Genomic DNA, 18,646 nt, shown 5'->3' on the forward strand with positions numbered 1-18,646 from the left:
AATTCCTTTTTCTTCCCAACCTTTGTATTGCCAGAATTTATCTACATGGAAAAAATGTGGGTGATATAAAAACGTAGTTAGGTGACAATTCTGGAGAGAGAATATCTTTCCATTTTTGCCAGATCTCAATAGTAGTTTTAAACCAAGGGTTGTTTAGTTCTTTAATCTCCTTTCCTGAAAGTTTTTTAAAAAATATGCTGTAATAGGTGTGTAGATCTACATTAAGTTCCATTTTTACTCATGAGATATTAATACTTTTTTTCATGAAAGGAATTGCCTGCGAGAGTTGAAAAGCTGTAAAGTATAACTGTAAATCCGGAATGGCTAATCCTCCCCCCCATGGTTGAAGGAAGGAATTTGATAGACTGAGAAAAATGAGGTTTTTTATTATTGAAAATATATGAGTTAATCAATATTTGGTCACTTTTTAATTCTCTGGGTTGAAGGAGACATAGGTATCATTTGGAATAAAAAAAAAGGTAAGGGGCAATAAACATTTTCACAAGAGCAATTCTCCCTAACATCGAGGGGAATAGATGTTTCCATCCTTTTAATTTTGCAATAATCCAACTAGTGACATTTTTATAATTATGTAAAGTAAGTTGATTAATATCTTTAGTCAAATATACACCCAGATATGTAAACCCTGATGGATATAACTGTAAGTTTATTAACTTTTGCAGTGTATTCTGCTGGTCAGAAGTCATATTAAAACATAAAAAATTAGATTTTGTATAATTAATTCGAAGGCCTACAAAATGGTCAAAAGAATCTAAAATAACTTTTAATTCCATAAAAGATTTATGAGGGAATTCTAAAAAGAGTAATATGTTGTCTGCAAATAAATTTAATTTATGAATTTGGCCTCCAATCTTTGGACCTAATATATTATGGTTACATCGAATGAAATTAGCTAAGGGTTCAGTAGCTATGGCAAATAAAAGTGGAGAGAGGGGACAGCCTTGTTTTGTCCCTCTCTGTATAGGAAAGGGGTTTCAAATTAATTTATTAACAATAATATTTGCTTGGGAGCCAAGATTTCAAGATTTTAATAAATCCTGTATCAAAATTCATCTCCTGGAGTACACCAAATAAGTATTCCCAGTCTAGACGATCAAACACTTTCAATATATCAAGAGACATTGTTGCCAATGGAGTGTCTGAGTAAGAAGCATAATAGATAATTAAAGCATAATGAGGAATTAAACGAAATGTTTGCATGCATATCTAGTAGCATGGCTACCATTATCCAGTGTTTTCTATCACGTTGGTATGGATATGTGTGAAGGTCTCTCTGGTGTGTTCATATAAACCTGGAGAGGGCAAAATGTGGCACTGCGGCCCCTCCACTTCTTCAGTCTCCCTAAACCCCACTCCTGAAAGCCTCCAGAAATGGCAATTCACTTCTGAAGAGGTTGAAGCCCTCACACTGTTTAACATCAAAAATGACATGTTCCTCAAAACCAGAAGTGGACTTACCCCGACAGATGGCCATCCAGCCTCTGTTTAAAGACTTCCAAGGAAGGAAACTCCACTACACTCCAAGGAAGGAGTGTGTTCCACTGTCAGTGTCAAACAGCCCTAACTGTCAGGAAATTCCTCCTAATGTTTAGGTAGAATCTCTTTTTTTATGTCCCAATGAGGTTGGGCATACTGTATGAGTGGAAGCCTAGAGGTACAGAGTATACTTTACTAGGTCAGTTTATTAAAAATATAAATTTACTGTCCTGTATTGGCGCTTTCCATTTCAGTTTTCCCAAAGTTAAAAACAGCTTGGAGACAGGGCTTGTAGAAGGGGGGTACCGTCCCTGTTTTGTTTCTCTGATATGCACTGCCTTGTGCTCCACTTCTTTGAAGTTTTGGCTGAGCCTGGAGAATTTTTTAAATCAAAGCTGTGATTGTTGGAGTTTTTCTTTCCTTTGGCCAGTCTGACCTCTTCTCTGACCTTTCTTACTAGTGTGTATATGTACACAGACAAAATACAACTACCCTCAAAAAGCAATCTTAATATAAGCAATCTTAATATAATCAAGGTTAGTTTTGAATGGTGTACTACCAATGTAAACAAATGCTTTCAAACACTGGTGAACCACTGCACCATAAGATTTTGATGCAGCTATACACATAATCATATAGAATCTGTTGCACTATTTCATCACTTGCATACAGATGAACTTGCACATTGCTGTACTATTGCACAGAAATGATCTTAATGTACTGATATGAATGATATCAATAATGAGGATGGTCTGGACATTGTTTTATTACTGCAAAATAGAAAAAAATACACTAAGGAAAACTAAACACAGCTATTACAGCTGCAAAGACTAAACAGATTTAATATAGACATTTCTTGTACTCTGCAATAACTCAAAATAACATGGTTAGAACAGATTTTTTCCAGTGTTGTGTTGCAAATGTTTAACATTTACAGGATTGTGAATATACGTAGAGTACAGTCTATATATTAACTGGGTTTAGTGGTTTATTATCAATGCTCATCTGTATACTGGTGAGGTGGGGGTGGTTGGAGAAGGCAAGGAGTGGAAGGTGCAATTCCTGCATCGTCCAAACACCCAGTGTCTGGAACAACATTTGGATATAGCAGTATTTTGGGGGGAAAAACAAGAGGACTACCAATGAATTGGTTCTGCATTGCAACACTAAATGCCTATGGGGAAATGCAGGGTGATGCACTTTCAGATGTATCTGGCTAATTTCACTATGTCAGGAATAGTCACACAATCACTATGATGAAAGAAAGCCTAGCTTCACTGGCTGGAAGTAAAGCTGCATGAACAAGGTTCTCACCCTAATAATAATATAATATTTTATTTCTATCCCGCCTCTCCATAGAATCACCTACACTGCTGAAATATTGTGGCTGGATGCTCTGAAACCTGCAGGGTAGCAGGTACAACACTTGAAGGATACAATGGTCTTTTAGTCCTTCCAGATCCAAACCCCTCACCTTAGGAAAAGAGGTACCTATCAAGAGGTGATGGGGCTCCAGGAAGACAGGAGAAGCCTATCTATGGCCCCATACAGACCGGCCAAAATAATGGATGCTTCCAGTCACTTTGGAGGTACAGTATTTCATTTAATAATGCATGCGTACTAAGAGTCCAGAAGCCACACCAAAGCCCGTCCTGTCCTAAGGACTGGAGCGCAGCTTTGGAGCAGCTTCCAGACTCTAGTACGCATGCATCATTTGAACAGCATACCTCCAAGTGATCAAGCAGCTTTATTTCCTGTCTGTATGGGGCCAATATTCTATGAATAAGTGGAAATGATGTTCTGAGCAACCTGAGAATGCTGAGATTCATAGTGCTTCCTTGAAAGCAGTTTTCTTTCCTTGAAGGAAAGCATTAACTTCCAGATAGATGAATGGTTGTGAAAGTGGGATGGCAAAGAAAGCCAAGAGGAAGAAAATCAACTCATTGGAAACATGGTGCTGGAGGAGAGTTGTGCAGATACCATGGACTGCCAAAAAGACAAATGAATGGGTCTGACATAAAATCAGGCCTTAAAAGCCAAAACTGACTAAATGGAGGTGACAATACTTTGGACCTAACATGAGATAATGCAACTCATTAGAAAAGACAATAATGCTTGGGAAAGAGGGAAGGCATAAGAAAAAATAGAATGGTTGCATTACAAGTGGAAAGACTTGCCCCAATTTGCAAGACTTAAGCAAGGCTATTGATATCCAGGCAACTTGGAGATGTCTTGTTCATAAGGTTGCCATAGGCCGAAGTTACCTTGACCGCAATTAACAACAAAGACGACAACAAAATAAATCATAAGTAGAACTGAGGCAGGGGATAACTCACTGTAGACTGTGTCTATTTCGGTTTTGTTCAATGAATTTTGAGCAAGAGTGATCACACAGGGCAGAGATCCCCCAGGTTAACAGGAGGCTGACTGGTCTTGAAGACCAGCACATTTTAGAGCCACAGGTCCCCTATCCCTGTTCTGGAAGATATAAGAGAAAAAGGCTTGTGTTGCACCTGAAAATGATCTAAAGTTGTAATTCCTTCAGTGACTACGTACAGTGGTACCCCGGGATACGAATGCGCCGCCTTACGAAATTTCCGGGTTACGAAAAAAATCAATTGAAAAAAAATGTTCCGGGTTACGAAGGTTATTTCGGGTTACGAAAGAAATTTTGGTGCTTTTTGGCGCTTTTTCGCACCAAATCGCGGCTTTTCCCCATTAGCGCCTATGGGTTTTCGGCTTGCGAAAGCTTTTCGGGTTACGAACGCGGCGGCGGAACGAATTAAATTCGTAACCCGGGGTACCTCTGTACTCCTATAATTCCTTATGTAGTTGCAACTTTCACTGATTTCCTTCCCATGGGTGCAGTGGGAATCTGCTTATTAGCCTAGAAACAAAGTAGCTGCAAGGCCCACAAACAAGAAGAGAAAAAGGGCAAGAAAAAGTTGGGCACAATACCTTTATTAGGGCTACTGACATGTTGCTAAAGTACGACATAAGAAGCATGAGCTTTAAAATTCTTCAGAACGCACCATCAGGCAAGAGAGTAGAAAGCATAGGGAATTTGGGACTTTTTACATTCTTTCTCTACACATAGCTCAAAGGCTTTTTTTAGGCCTTTGATCCATCCAGAATCCACAGACTACCTTTTTTCTGGCCCCTAAATCCTCTGTGTGTGTGAGTGAGTGAGAGAGAGATGGCTCTCTTGGAGGCCTCCAGAACTGGCATTTTACCTTTAAAAAAGTTGGTGCTGCCCCCAATATTGTGTAACATTTAAAAGGTACATTTCAGAAGTAGACTTTTAGTTTTTATTGTTTGGCAGTCCAGGGTAGCTACAGAATCCCAGGGACAGAATATTAGACCCTGCAGCTGTTGTCCACCTCTGCCCTGATGTCTGCATCATCTTGTCTGATGAAGAATTCAGGAGAACTAAAAAGTGTATTCGCTATTCTTGTTACAAGGCTGGAGTCCTAGTAAAGGAATTGCCCAACTTTGATGTGTATTTATCTCTGATTTCCTGTTCAAGACTCTGTATTCATGAGCCAAGTTGCAACGGAAGCATTTCAGATGAGGGTACAAAAGCAGCACTGTGATCAACGACTGCTAGTACAGGGACAGCCAGATGGGAAGAAAAAGGGGTAGGAGGTACAGTACATGCAACGACAGTCTAGTGCTGTGGCTCATTTCAGTATGGAAAGCTTGATGGCATGACAGGGAATGTGGATGGGTGACCAAAAGCTTTCTTCTCCCTTATTAGCTGAGCCTAAGCGAGACTTACCTGGTATTTTTTAAAGAGGGGAGGGGAGGAGAACAAGCAGCAGACTTGCCTTATGTCGGCAGCCATCTTGGCATTCAGTGGCATGCAGCGTCGACATAGAGTAATGGCGCTTATTTAACACCCAGCTCTATAAAAACAAAGCAGCTTCTTTTTTTTCTGTTTTGGTACAAAGCACAAAGAAGGGGTTTGGCATACCGTATCTATAGTCAGAGGCCATGGTACGTTGCTGGCACCATTTCCTGTGTCCGTCAATGCTGCGATAATAAGCTTCTTCTTTTATGGGGGAAATATTTCCCTCACTACCTGACCGAGACCAAGCGCCTTCACTGTTACTGTCCATTGTAATTTCTATGGAGAAAAACGGAATGGTCTATTAAGCACGACTCACACACTTGTCTTTGCACAGGCTTCCACAAGGTAGGGACCCAAAGCTTGGAAATGTCACAGTTTGGGGCTAGAGCTCCCAGAATCCCCCAGCCAACATGGTCACCGGTCAAACTAACTGAGGAATTCTAGGTGTTCGATATGTAGTCCAAAAAAGCAACATTTGCAAGTTATGGTCAACAGGCACAACTCAACAGTGTTTTTTGTTTGTTTGCTTGCTTGCCTGCATAAGATGTTGCTGACACACATCTCAAGTTTTTTGTGGCTTTTTCGGACTATGTGGGCATGTTCTAGAAGAGTTTATTCCTAACGTTTCGCCAGCATCTGTGGCTGGTATCTTCAGAGAATGCATTCTCTGAAGATGCTAGCCACAGATGCTGGCAAAACATCAGGAATAAACTCTTCTAGAACATGCCCACATAGCCCGAAAAACCCACAAAAAGCCATGGATGCCAGCCATGAAAGCCTTCAACTTCATACATCTCAAGTGTTTGGCATCTGACGTGGGGACCCCACATTTTGTCCAAGATCTTGACACGTGGACAAGATGACTGCGTAGGTAGGTTAAGAGGCATGTGTGGGGAAGGATGAACCTGTTAATTCTGCTTTCTGCCACATAAACTTTCTTTTTTGATGTTGAGTCTCAAGCTTTTCCCACCCTGTTTACAAAATGTTGGTTAGTTCCTACACATATATTTATAGCAGAACAATTTTTATCTGCCTGTCTGTCTACCTATCGGGGGGGGGGGGGGGGGAAAATCAAACGAAATTCTCACCCATCTGCACTGTCAAATTCTAAAGATAAAGGTATTCTCAGCATGAAGAGAAATGGGTTGAACCTTTCCACCACAAAGCCTCTCAGGGCCTTTTCACACTACACAATTACAGTGCTATGATTCCACTTTAATGATCATGGTTCCATACTATGTAATTCTGGGATCTGTAGTCTGAGGAGGAGTATTTAGAATTCTCAGCCAGAGAACTCCTCCAGTGTCTCCTCAAAATACCAATTCCACAGTTTCCTTGGATGCATCCATAGGAGTTAAAGTGGAATCATAGTGTTATCATTGTGTCGTGTGAAAAGGCCTTGAGAAAAAGGAACAGGCGGCAACCCTAATTCTGCATCACAAATCTGGTTGAATACACAGGCATTCGAAGATGGATCTTTATGAAGTATGTACTCCAAGCCCTCTGCCTGGATGGTATAAATCTGACCATTTTGCTTTCACCCATATCCTAGTTCTTAAGTTCCTAAGTTCTTTCCATCTTTTTTAATGAAGAAATTTGAAAATTAGACGAGTTCATATTGAAGAAGAAAAGCAAACAAAATTCTCTCTCATCCCTTGTCTTGTCCTCATGAGAATCTGGAAAGCCATTAAGGAGAGACAAGAGAAGAAATATTAGGTTAGCAGAATAACGTAGGCGTTTGGACACGTCTTGCTAGCGTCTTCATGGACACGTGAAAATCCAAGAAGAGACTAGCAGATACAGAACCGGATAAGGTGAGATTTTACAGTGGTTAACGAATAAAACAAGACTCAGAATAAGAATTAAATATTGACATAGAGAAAACTGTATAAACCTAGAAGTCAGTTCACTCCCAAACATGAGAACTAATCTCAAAGCCATCCCCTTACCTGTTTTGTAAGGGATGGTTTGTAAAACCTTTCTGGGGTGGGGAAGACAGAAGGGTTATACCATAAGCTGACTTTTTTGCATCAGTTTAGTGTAATGAAGTAATCTTGTGAAAAAATATCCAAAAACAAAAAAGCCAGCATGGTCTAGGGTTAGAGTACTGGATTGCAACACATGAGATCTGAGTTCACATTCCCACTTAGCCATGAACCTCACTGGGTGTCCTTGGGACAGTCACTATTTTACAGTCCCCAATCTCTCTTACTGGGTTGTAGTGACAATAAAGCAAGGTAAGGGACCCTAAGCATTCACTTTCCTTGGGGAAGTGGTAAAAATGGAATAAAAAATAAATCAAATGACAGATTTTTTTTCCCCTTTCAGGATGTGGTATTATGCTGTCTTGCCAATTTTATAACATAAATCGAAGACAGAAAAACATTTTAGCTCATGCACAGCACTCCTATATGCTTGGAGGCTCCTATTTCTTTCAATGAAGTATGCCAACATATACATACAGAAAACACACACAGAGCTAGGAAAATTTCCTTTTTGGGACCAGTATTCCAACATTCCCCTACGCATCTTAGCCACTGGCCAGACAGCCATGCTGGCTGGTGGATTTTGGAAAGTGTAGTCTCAAAAAGTAGCTTTCCCATGATCTGGGAACATATGCATTGATTGGCATAGATTTAATGGGCAAATGCTTGAGGTGTGGATGACAGAACTGTGGACAACTATTGGAAGCAACTCACACTGTGACACTAAGATTTACCAGACTAGAAAGAGTGTCTCATTCTAACTGGAAATTTCTTTTTCTGCATGTTCTAAAAAATTAAAATAAAAGTAACCTCTCTCCCCACAAAAAACTGAATGCAAATATTGAAGCAAAATCTCACAATATAACCTTTCTTTCTAAGATGGGGTGAGCAACACATCTCATTCCAGATGTTCTTGACAGCAACTTCAATCATCCCTCACAATTGGCCATTGCTGGTTAGGGTTGATGGGTTGCAGTTCACCACTGTCTAGAAGGCCAAAAAATGGGCCACCTTTGTGCCTGCTCAGGTTCCAGACTATCTGGAACTTCAGCCTTATAGTGCTACTTAGGACTTTGGGGAGATGTAGCATTTGGAAAAGTTACTTTTTTGGAATACAACTGTCAGAAAAGTCTATCTGGCTGGGAGCCACTGCCTGAGAGATGCTGGACAGTATAGTTCAAAGAGGTAGCTTTTCCGAGCTATAATTTTAGGAACGGAGAAGGAATAGAGGACAACTTTACAGTGTTGCTCTCTTCTCCTCAGAGGCCTTCCTCTGCTGGGATGACTAGTACTAGAGGGCTGAGCATTTTTAACTACATTATGGGAAGGTAGAACAATTCTGGTAAGTGAAAAAGGCATTCTTTCTCCCTTTCTTTCTGTCTGAAGCTCCTCTTTACAGTGGGGGGTCGGTGCACTGAAGTGGGCCTTTAGGGACTGATCTTGCTTGTTGGGGAATGAGCCTTTAACTGTGTGACTATTCTGCTTCTTTAATTAGTGAGTTTACATAGTCTTTTAAATTTTGTATGCATTTATTCATTTTTGGTTTGTTTTAATGGTATTTGTGTTACTTAATTGTAAGCCACTTTATATACAAGAAGGATATAACTCTATTAAGGAATAAATACCCCCTCCAGCCCTAATCCTTCTCCTCCCTGTGATCATTACCTTTATTTGTTAAGGGTTTAGAGTAATCCAGTTTCTGATCTCCCACCCTCCATTTCCCTTTCCCCTCAATGGTGACCCATTAAATGGTTTGTCTTATGAACAACCATTGGGTACTTGCACTCCTTTCTTCTCTTGTGACATGGCTTTGAGGAAAATGTGAGGAACCTTAGCTTCTCTTTTCACTTAATCTTAGTCCAACATTTAGAGGACAGCATATTCCCCGTTCCTGCTTTAGACTCTCCTAGATCCCATATCTCTTTCTCTAGCTTTATTTGCCACAAACTTTCACAGGTCTGGAAGCTTACAAGTTCAAGACAGAGTGTTTTTGTCTTGAGCCAGCATGGTGTAATGGTTTGAGGGTTGCACTATGACTCTGGAGACCAGGATTTGAATCCTCACTGCGCCAGGTAAACCCACTGGCTGACTCTGAGCAAGATCCATGCTCTCAGGCTCAGAGGAAGGCAATGGCAAACCTCATCTGAACAGATCTGGCTAGGAAAACCAGTGACAGCTCTGCCTTAAAGTCACCATAAGTCAGAAATGACTTGAAGGTGCACAACAACATTCTTGTCTTTTAGTTTACAAACTTACTACTGTAGAACTAAGGGGTCCCCTCATGCCTGTAGAAATCACTGCCTAATTTTTGGTAGTCCCATTTTTACTTCTAAACGGAGAGGGACTTCAAGTCTTGAATTTGCTTAACAGAGAGACTGCTGAATCTATTAAAAAAATGGACTACTCTATACATAAGGGAGGCACTGTTGGTGGTGTGGAAAAGCCATCTCAGATGGATTTATGTTTAGGAGAAGCTGAACTACAGTGTCAATGAAAAGAAATTTCAGGAATATTGGGGTATTTCCTTTTTTTCTTACTCAGACAGTTAGATATTTCTTGGTACTCTCAATTAAACTTCAAAACAAGTGAGAGGAAAATGCAATGTACTGTATTTAGTAGGATGAGTGGCATGATGGATGAATGGATGGGTGCATGCATGGATGAGTGGATAAACAGGGAAAGTGCAATCCAGTTACAATTTACTTCAACAACAGGTATGTCTTTGTTACAAACTTGTAAAGTATTATTTCTTCTCCCTTTCCTCCTCCCTTCTCCCACCAATACTAGATTTTAGAGGGACAGATAAGACGTTAGTCAGAGGTTGGTTGATTTTCCTCCACAAAAATCAAAACCAAAACCAAAAAAACTTAACCAGAAATGCAGGTAGTGAGAAGCTTGCATCACAGTATTAAATTTCCCCTTTTAAAACCATCACCCCAAGCTGCTTTTTAAGTCATGGGAATATGTGCATTTGAGTGTGTATGTGTCTGTGCAAAAATCAATAAAAAATGGTGACGGTGAATAAAAACAAGAAAAGCCTGGATCCTAGGAGGATACTGTTGACCACAAAACTGATTGAAAATTTAATAAAATGATTGATAACAGGGTCCTTTTTTAAATGAAGACTTCTATTCCAGGTGATGTTGCCAAAGGAAGCAAAAGCCTTCTAAATATCCCTTATCAATTGTTTCAGTAAATTCAGAATCATTACTCTTATAATGTAATACAGTGCGCCCTCCCCTTATGCGGGGATCCGTTCTGGATCCCTCCGGGTAAGGGGAAATTAGTGTATGCTGAAGCCCCATAGGAATTAATGGGACTTGTGCTTGTGGTGCACGGTGGTGCACACGCGCCCCATTAGTTCTTCCAGGGCATGCAATGGGCTCTTCCGGTGCAGCTTTCAGCATATGCTGAAAGCTGTGAATGGCACGCCCACGTAAAATGCGGGCGCGCTGTAATAAAGTTTATAATTTATTACATTTATATTAAATTTATAGCTTGCTATGATATGTTAGATTATATTGCTACATCACAAAGGCTGCACTCACACTGCAGAAATAATCCAGTCTGACATCACTTTAACTGCCATGGTTCAATGCTCTGGAATTCTGGTATTTATAGTTTTATGAGACATTTAGCCTTCTCTGTCAGAATACTGTGGTGCCACAAGAAACTACAATTCCCAGAATTCCACAGCATTGAGCCATGACAGTTAAAGTGGTGTCAATCTGGATTATTTCTGCAGTGTAGGTGCAGCCATATTTTCTCCCTCGCAGGTGAAAAAAAGCAGCTGGGTATGTATGCTTTTAAGGTGAATAATAGCCAGGGGAGAACATTCTGGGTAACCTCTGATCCTTCCAGGCTTCCACTCAAATCAGATCTAGCAGTGGATATATCTTTCAACTTTGTGTTTTTTAAAAAACGTCTGCATGAACATTTTGTGTACATTTCTCCTAATACATATATTTCTGTATGCAGGTTTCTCAATATGCACACTTTTTGCAAGCAACTTTCCCAATATAATGCAATTTTAAGGTTATTTTCCCTAATATATGCAATTTGTGTGTGCCGTCTTTGATTGGAGAGCTTCTTTATGAAATCTGAAGAAATGCAAATTTCAAACGAAATTTGCCTTTTCATTTCTTTATAGGTTCAAAAGTCTAAAAGCAGATAATTTTACATTAAAATATAAACTGAACAAATTTCCCCTCCATCCCTATTCAAAACTGCTTTGAGGTTCATTTGCGTGTGTTGTTTTTTAAAGGAAGGGGATAAGTATATCTTGTTTGGCTAGCTGGGTCTGCCTGCCGAAGCTAAGAATTCTGTGTTGCAGATCCATAGCCTTCACATCTAACTCCATTTGCACAGAGTTCTTTGAGGAAAAGGAATTGGTAACTTCTAAATGAGTTTTAATGTGTGCTTATGGCACATTAAACATTAATGTGTACTGTACTAATGGCAACTTCTAAATGAGTTTTAAGATGTACTGATGGCACAACCAGTAACAGACACCTGCAGCTGCATTTCAGTTGGTTCAATATAGATACTGAAACAGTAACTATCTTCAAACAAGGGAGAAGAGCAAATTAGATAAGAGAACCACTCCAGTGGGATGCATTAGGTACTCAAACCCAGTGCCAACAGTTTCATCTACAGTGTTGCAATTGGTAAATCCACTGTTCAAGAATCATCATTTAGCAGCTAGAAAGTCATCCCAGAGCCCAGGCAAGTGAAGCAGAGATTGTCAGCTCAAGTTCTCTGGAAACAAACTCTTTGTTACTTAAAACATAAAAATGATTGTTGAGCCTTCCTAACTCGCTGACCAGTGGCCAACATGAACAAGTCTGCAATGTTTCCCCACCCTTGCCTTGACTATGAGCCATCCAGAGAAGTCACGTGTGCCCAAATCCTCAGGGGAGCAGATCACTTCAGAGTGGAAGTGGGAGAGGTAGGACTGGCATATCTGAATGCTCCCGCACATTAATATACATGTTAAAAAGATAAAATAGAAGGCAATTTTGATCACCAGCTCCCTTGTGACCTTGCTGGGCAGGAGGAAGCTGGCACAGGGAGCAGTTTGAACATGCAATCCCCATCACCTGTAGCATGCTGAAGTGCTACAAACCCACTAGGAAATAAACACCTGTGCCTTTAAATCAATGTATGTCCCCAGTTGCAGTAGCACTTTACATGATAAAGATGTAGGGGGTAGCTGTATTGGCCATTTAGTAAATTCAAACAAAAAATCCACCAAGCAGTGATACTTTTATTGGCCAACTGAAGTGCACAATATACTTGTTGCAAACTTTTGAAGCTCCGCTGGATTTTTCATCAAGCAAAATGTTACAGACCAAACAGGAGAAAAATTAGAGATGTTAGTAAGATGTTGATATGCAAATGGACTTTAAATTTCCTAGACTTTGCCTAACTGCCGCATGGTCAGAGGAGGAGATGCCAGCCTGCAAAAGATACTCTCTCCATACCATCTTAACTAAGAACAGAAACAATAAAATGCAGGGATCTTACTAACATCTCTAATTTTTCGCCTGTTTGGTATGTACAACTTGCCTGATGAAGAAGCCAGTGGGGTTCGAAAGCTTGCAACAAGTATATTGTATGTTTCGTTTGGCCAATAAAGGTGTCACTGCTTGGTGGATTTTTGTTTGAACTTCTTATGGTAGTTTGTGTGAGTTGCTGTCAAGTCTCTCACAACAAATCTCCACCCAAATATTCCTATGTAAACCAGACACAAGTGGTTTCACTTCCACTGCATTTAAATTTTCAGCGAAAGAACTGTCCTTCAGGAACTAGCCTTCTCTTTCCATCTATTCACCCATCCACCAACCCCGTCTAGTTGTCCCAACAAGCAGGATAAATGTACGAGTCAGACCAACTAACCAATAGATGGGACCAACATAGGGCGTGACCTCTGTGGTCCTGTGCTTCCATGAGATATTCTTCGACCTGGCTGCTCCATCCTGTCTGGACGTCCAGAAGATGATGGGTTACCTAAGAGCTAAAAACCAAATAAATAAAAAAAAAGAAGAAGGGGGAAGGAGGGAGAGAGAGAGAAAGAGAGAGAGGTTGGAAAGTTACACAACTGCACACCTTAAGGGGTGTTGGTGTTAGTGAAGAGGGAAGGGTATGTGGAATCAACAGAAAAACAAGTCAATCATTCTCAAAAGCAGAAGTTCTAAAGGCAACTAAACTTGGTTTTTAACTGAAAGGTTAGCTGAAAAGAGGACAGATGCCACTAAACCTGGAAAAGGAAACCAAAGAAAAAAGAAAAAGTTTTCTAGGCTGATGTGGTACATACTTTGAGAACAAGAAGTTAATACATTGGAACGGAAAATAAGAGAGTTGAAGACATTATTTTGCCTTTGTCGTTGCCATTAAACGTGGTTCTAGTCTGAGACCTCCTGAAAGAGGAACAACACAGCAATTCCCCAGAGCTACAAAGACTCGTTTCACTCATTTCTCTCCAGCCCAAACACTTTTGCAGCTGCAGCATCGCTGTCGCTCTCCTCCCATATCATATCCCCACCAGTTTGGTCTGTGGCTGCCTGTATAGGCTTTTAAAAGAGCATTAAGACCCGCAGGAAAGGACTTCAAAACCTTCCTGGTTTTACTTATTCACTTTCCACCAGTCAGAACTGCACAGCGGGCATGCAGGCTTTGCTTACAGGTTTTGCCGGACATGCTGCTATATTGCCACATTCGAAGGTTCTTCAGCGGCTGGTTTTGCAACAACCAAGACTAAATATGGTGGAGGAAGGAAAGGTTTTGGCAGCAATTTTGTTTGCGGATGATTTAAAAGAGAGAGAGGCACAGATGGACAGATAGAAAGAGGAATCTGCTGAGAATCAATGTATGACCTAGTTCATGCAGCTGCAGCAGCTGCTATGTTTACTATCATCCATCATGTATGGTGGAAGATTTCTGACACCATCATTGTCTGGCTTGTTGTAGTCCAAAAGGGTGAACAACCACTCTTGGTGCGTTACGAAGGCTTTGTTAGCACAGCTTGCCCTCTTCTGGATGCAATACTGAAATGCACTAATGGTCCCCATAGATATGTGTGAATAGAGGAACTGGGTACATAGGTATAGGCTGGGAGGCTTTCCCTGCATGCTGAGATGCAGTTTGCAACTTCAAAGGCAAGAAGATATGGTATTTCTTTTTTTATTATTAAGGGGTGGGAATAAAGAGGTGATGACAAAAAGGTGGATGATAGGTACAGAATGGATTTTGTGACTCCAAAACCCTAGGTCACTGTCACTACAGGACAGGAAAAGGTAAGGGAATAATTGTTCTTGGTACTTGCCCAGAGATAAGAATTGAAGAGAAAGATAATTCTTCCTTGAAAATCTGGGAGTGAGGGAAGCAAACACAATATGACAAATGGAATATTTAAAGCAGACCTTAAACAAATGGAAAACAAGGGTTGAAATAAAAGTGGTTGTTTGATTGTTTCTTTTGTTTTAATCCAAAATTATAAATCACCAAAGTCTCTTAGCATATCGAAAATCAAAACCACACAAACACACACGCACGCACACACACAGAAGAGAGAAATAAAAATAAAATAAGAATAACCCCAAATGTTAGGAAAAATGGTAGTTCAGCTAACCCTTAATTAAAATTGAGTTTCAGTTGTCCTTTGAAAGGAAGTGGGAAGCCAGTTTTTATATTCTTATTTATTTGTTGCCTGCAGGGGATAAAAAAAATTGTTGTAGAGCAAATTAATCCCATTTTAGTATGGCACCAAATAATAATTAAAAAAAAACAAGTATTAAGAAGCCTGTGAAGCAACATAGATTAATAAAGAAATTAAGTATGAGAGGAAAGAAAATGAAGAAGTAGAAAAAACAGAAACACATGCTGAGGATGAATTTTGGAAAAAAAATGAATGAGAAAAGAAAGAAAAGGACAAAGAAGAAGAAAAGGAGGTCGATTTGGCAAGCAGATGGTAGAAGGAAGTTTGTATTTCAACACACCAGAGGGTCTTTAGGCTCTCTGCTGGATGGCCTTGTAAGTGGGACGCAAGGTGCCCTATAGTCATTCCCTTTAAAGGGGCTGCTCCAGCCTCCCTGAAAATCTTCACAAGTCAAATTATCTGCTCTACTACACCTCTGAGGTTCGTGCTTCCTCCCATAATAAACCGACTTGCACTCCTCACTTCGAGATTCTAGGAATGAAGGAATGGGGTCCCCAAAGTCTTCTTCAATGCTGCTCTGTCGTGTCAGTGTCCTCCGGCGCGCAAGCAGTGGTCGTGACGCTTTCTTGCACGAACAGTTACCACCATCTGCGCAACAGCTGGGTGCGACATTGGCAGAAACTGTGTCATAAGCACTGCGGAAGTTAAAACGCAACTCTTCTTCTTCGCTGCCACAGTCCAGGCCACTGTCAGGGCTCCTGGTGGAAGACCTGCTAAATTTGTAGCCCCTCTCTTCCAAGTCCTCCAAAATTCGTTGCTTTGCTGGGTGCCAGAAGTTGTGCTGCTGTTCTTGATTGTAGGCCCTGGCAGCTCTACTCTCTCTAGCTATTGCACTTCTCATTTTGTGGGACTTTCCTAAACCCTGCTTGTGCAAAAGTTCCGAATAATCACCGTCCTCTTCAGCTACTTCAGGGATACTGAAAAGCTTTTTACTGTGACGGATCTGCTGGGCAAAATCAGGCTGTTCCAAAAAAGCTGCTTCAGTAGTCTTATTCTTATAACATTCCTTTAAGCGTATATGGTTTTTTTAATAAAAAAAGAAAAGAAAGAAAAGAATAGGCGAGGGGAACAAAGAGTGTGCAATCAAAACAAAAAGAGGAAGGGGGTAGGAAAGAAAAAAATAAAGACAGAATTAGTTTTAGAGCAATGGCGAACGGAAAGCATGCAGCTTTTTTTATTCAGTGTGGAAAGATGTCATGCTTTGAATGGCAATCTGTGGAAAATAAAAGACATGATTAGGAAATTGCCCAGTGTCTTCCATAATGCAAAGATGTCAGTACAGTCGGCCAATACATCAAGGCTTTAAACAAGAACCATACTGAGGCACTTGAAGCAATATAGTTGACTCTACACAAGCGGCTGTCTCGCAAATGGATAGGCTGTCTTGGCAAATGCCTAGGGTTTAATGCTGCCCTCTGTTCTCTGTGTTGATAATATGCTTTATTCGTAAACTGTCATCTCAGTGCAACATCTCTTCTCACTTCATTAAAAGAAGCCTGATGAAGAATGGAAACCCACCAGCATGTTTTTGTATAGTGAGAATGGTCCCAATAAGGCACCCCAATGTGTTTCTATTAAGAAAATGGAAAAGTGACCGGAAACACTCAGGTCCAGGATATTGTTTTTTATCCAGCTGTTTAGCATGAGGCCTTTCTTAAGTATTGCCCTGCCCATTTAAACACCATGACACTCAGGGTCTATTTGTGTGTGTGTGGAGGGGGGGGGGTATCTTGATACCTACAATAAGCTAGGCAAAGTACTGTCGAAAATACAGAAGAATCAGCACCATGGAGAATTCCAAGATGTAAGAGATATTTGGAATTGGTTCTTTATGCTCTCTGTTAAAGGACACCCATCTTAACAAGATTAACTTTTATCTTGGGATGACTTAACATCAACTTTCAGTTTGCTTGGTTTTTTCCATCCCTTTTTTGCCTTGAGCATGTATGAAAAGGTTTGTGGCACATGGCAGGTAGAGCAGGGTCACTGTGTAGGGGAAGTTTGTAATGTTCCAACTCTGATTCTATGACCTTCCATGAGGGATAGAAATGTCAGGCATCATTTGCAATATGCTGAAGGCTACAGAGTTCTTTGTGCAGATCTTTAGTTTATCCATGGGAAGACTCTGGTTCTTTCTTCCACTAAAGCACAGAACTTAGAGATCCCTTACAATGTTAATCTGAGCCTGAAAGTACTCTTAGTCCATGAGACACTTGGGACATCCAAATCTCTGCTCAGCTAACCCCATGGCCTATCTCCCATTAAACATCTCCTTCAGTAGAGGACAGCTTGTCTTATAGTTGCTTTTTACCTTGAGTGTGTTATGCGATGTTATACTGACTCGCCTCCTCCCTCCATCCTCCAGCTGCATCTCTGAGTACAGCTCTTCCTCATCTTCTTCCATGATGTCAGACAGGTCAGAGCCCCGACTGCTCTCAGTGTGGTACTCCTCCCCATGGCAATAGTGGGGCTGTTGGAGGAGGGGAAGAAGAAAAAGGGGCGAACAAAGCAAGATGGGATTTCAAAATTAAAATCCAGGCAAACCTCAAAATGTTCTGGCAGGGCAGCTCCCAATAACCACAGCACAGCAACCAGGGCTGTTGGTCTTCATAAAGTGAAATCAGCTAGTGTCAGCTGCTAATTATACCTTCCTGAGAATATGAGTTTTCGTGGTTATTGATTTTCCTCCTCAAGAAAATCAAGCTTGTTTCATTATGCTATAGCTACAGTGAATGTTCAAAACATCAGGGTTGCCAGTTACCTGCTTCCCAAGCTCAGAGCCTTTCAAGAAATCATCAACTGAAGCCCCTTTCCTTTTGACACGGGGAGAATCATAGCCATCCTCTTCTTCATCAGAATTTGCGTAATGAAGAGCACTGCTCCTTTCAGTAAACACACTCCGCCTCTCCAGCTGTGGAGTTAGGAATAGGGAACACAATGAGAAAAGGTGTCTCTCTCTCTCTCAGGCAATAGTGTCGCGGCAAATTTTGCAGTGCAGACACTCAACATGAGGGTCCCTATAGCCACATTCCCAAGGAGGATCCAAAACCAGTTCTAGCGGTCTTCACCTCTACCAGGAGCAGGTGCTTTGTCAAGCTAATGAGTCTTAACTGCCCATTCAAGACCAAAAAACAAAGTGCTTTGCATGGCAACAGGGATTGCTCACAGAAATATACTGTTGATTGGAAAATCCATTGCTATTGTTAGGAGTTCATCTAAGCTAAGAGGCAACAGGAAAGCCTGAGCAGAGTAGCCAATGATACTGTTTCTGCTGATCAAAAATGATCTGATGCTTCAGTCATCTGAGTTCTGGCTTCATCACTCTGCTGCTGCCTGGATGCTGGAAAACTGGATTTGGGGGGTCTGTGTATCTGAAGACAAATTGCATTTAGAATGCACCTTTTTAAAACTTGTTTTATGTAAATAGCATCCTCTAGAGGTGATGTACAGAAAGGAAATTTAGCTATTTTCTTCCCTGTTTCAGTTACAAGGAAAATTTTTCCACTGATGCTGGTACTTGCTTTGAGAGGAAACGTCCATCTCCAGACCACTTGCACTGGTTCCAACGGTGTATTTCTTCCCATGTTAAAAAAGAAA

General features: G+C 40.7%; 1 protein-coding gene across 16 annotated transcripts in view; it reads right to left on the minus strand.

The window, feature by feature from the left end:
- RIMBP2 (RIMS binding protein 2) overlaps positions 1 to 18,646 on the minus strand; it is a 197,242-nt gene that overhangs the window by 34,943 nt on the left and 143,653 nt on the right. For 5 of the 16 annotated variants that reach the window (XM_042441751.1, XM_042441746.1, XM_042441754.1 and 2 more), the window contains 5 exons: positions 17,811 to 17,960; positions 17,361 to 17,519; positions 15,330 to 16,055; positions 13,231 to 13,348; positions 5,471 to 5,623 (listed from right to left, as the gene is read on the minus strand). In XM_042441751.1, the coding sequence (XP_042297685.1) occupies positions 5,471 to 5,623; positions 13,231 to 13,348; positions 15,330 to 16,055; positions 17,361 to 17,519; positions 17,811 to 17,960 (1,306 nt within the window). Of the gene's footprint in view, positions 1 to 5,470; positions 5,624 to 13,225; positions 13,349 to 15,329; positions 16,056 to 17,360; positions 17,520 to 17,810; positions 17,961 to 18,646 lie in introns of those variants that run through there. The other 11 variants (XM_042441749.1, XM_042441747.1, XM_042441752.1 and 8 more) reach the window with 6 other exon arrangements.

The sequence above is a fragment of the Sceloporus undulatus genome, chromosome 10, assembly GCF_019175285.1.
Source record: "Sceloporus undulatus isolate JIND9_A2432 ecotype Alabama chromosome 10, SceUnd_v1.1, whole genome shotgun sequence".
NCBI lineage: Eukaryota > Metazoa > Chordata > Lepidosauria > Squamata > Phrynosomatidae > Sceloporus > Sceloporus undulatus.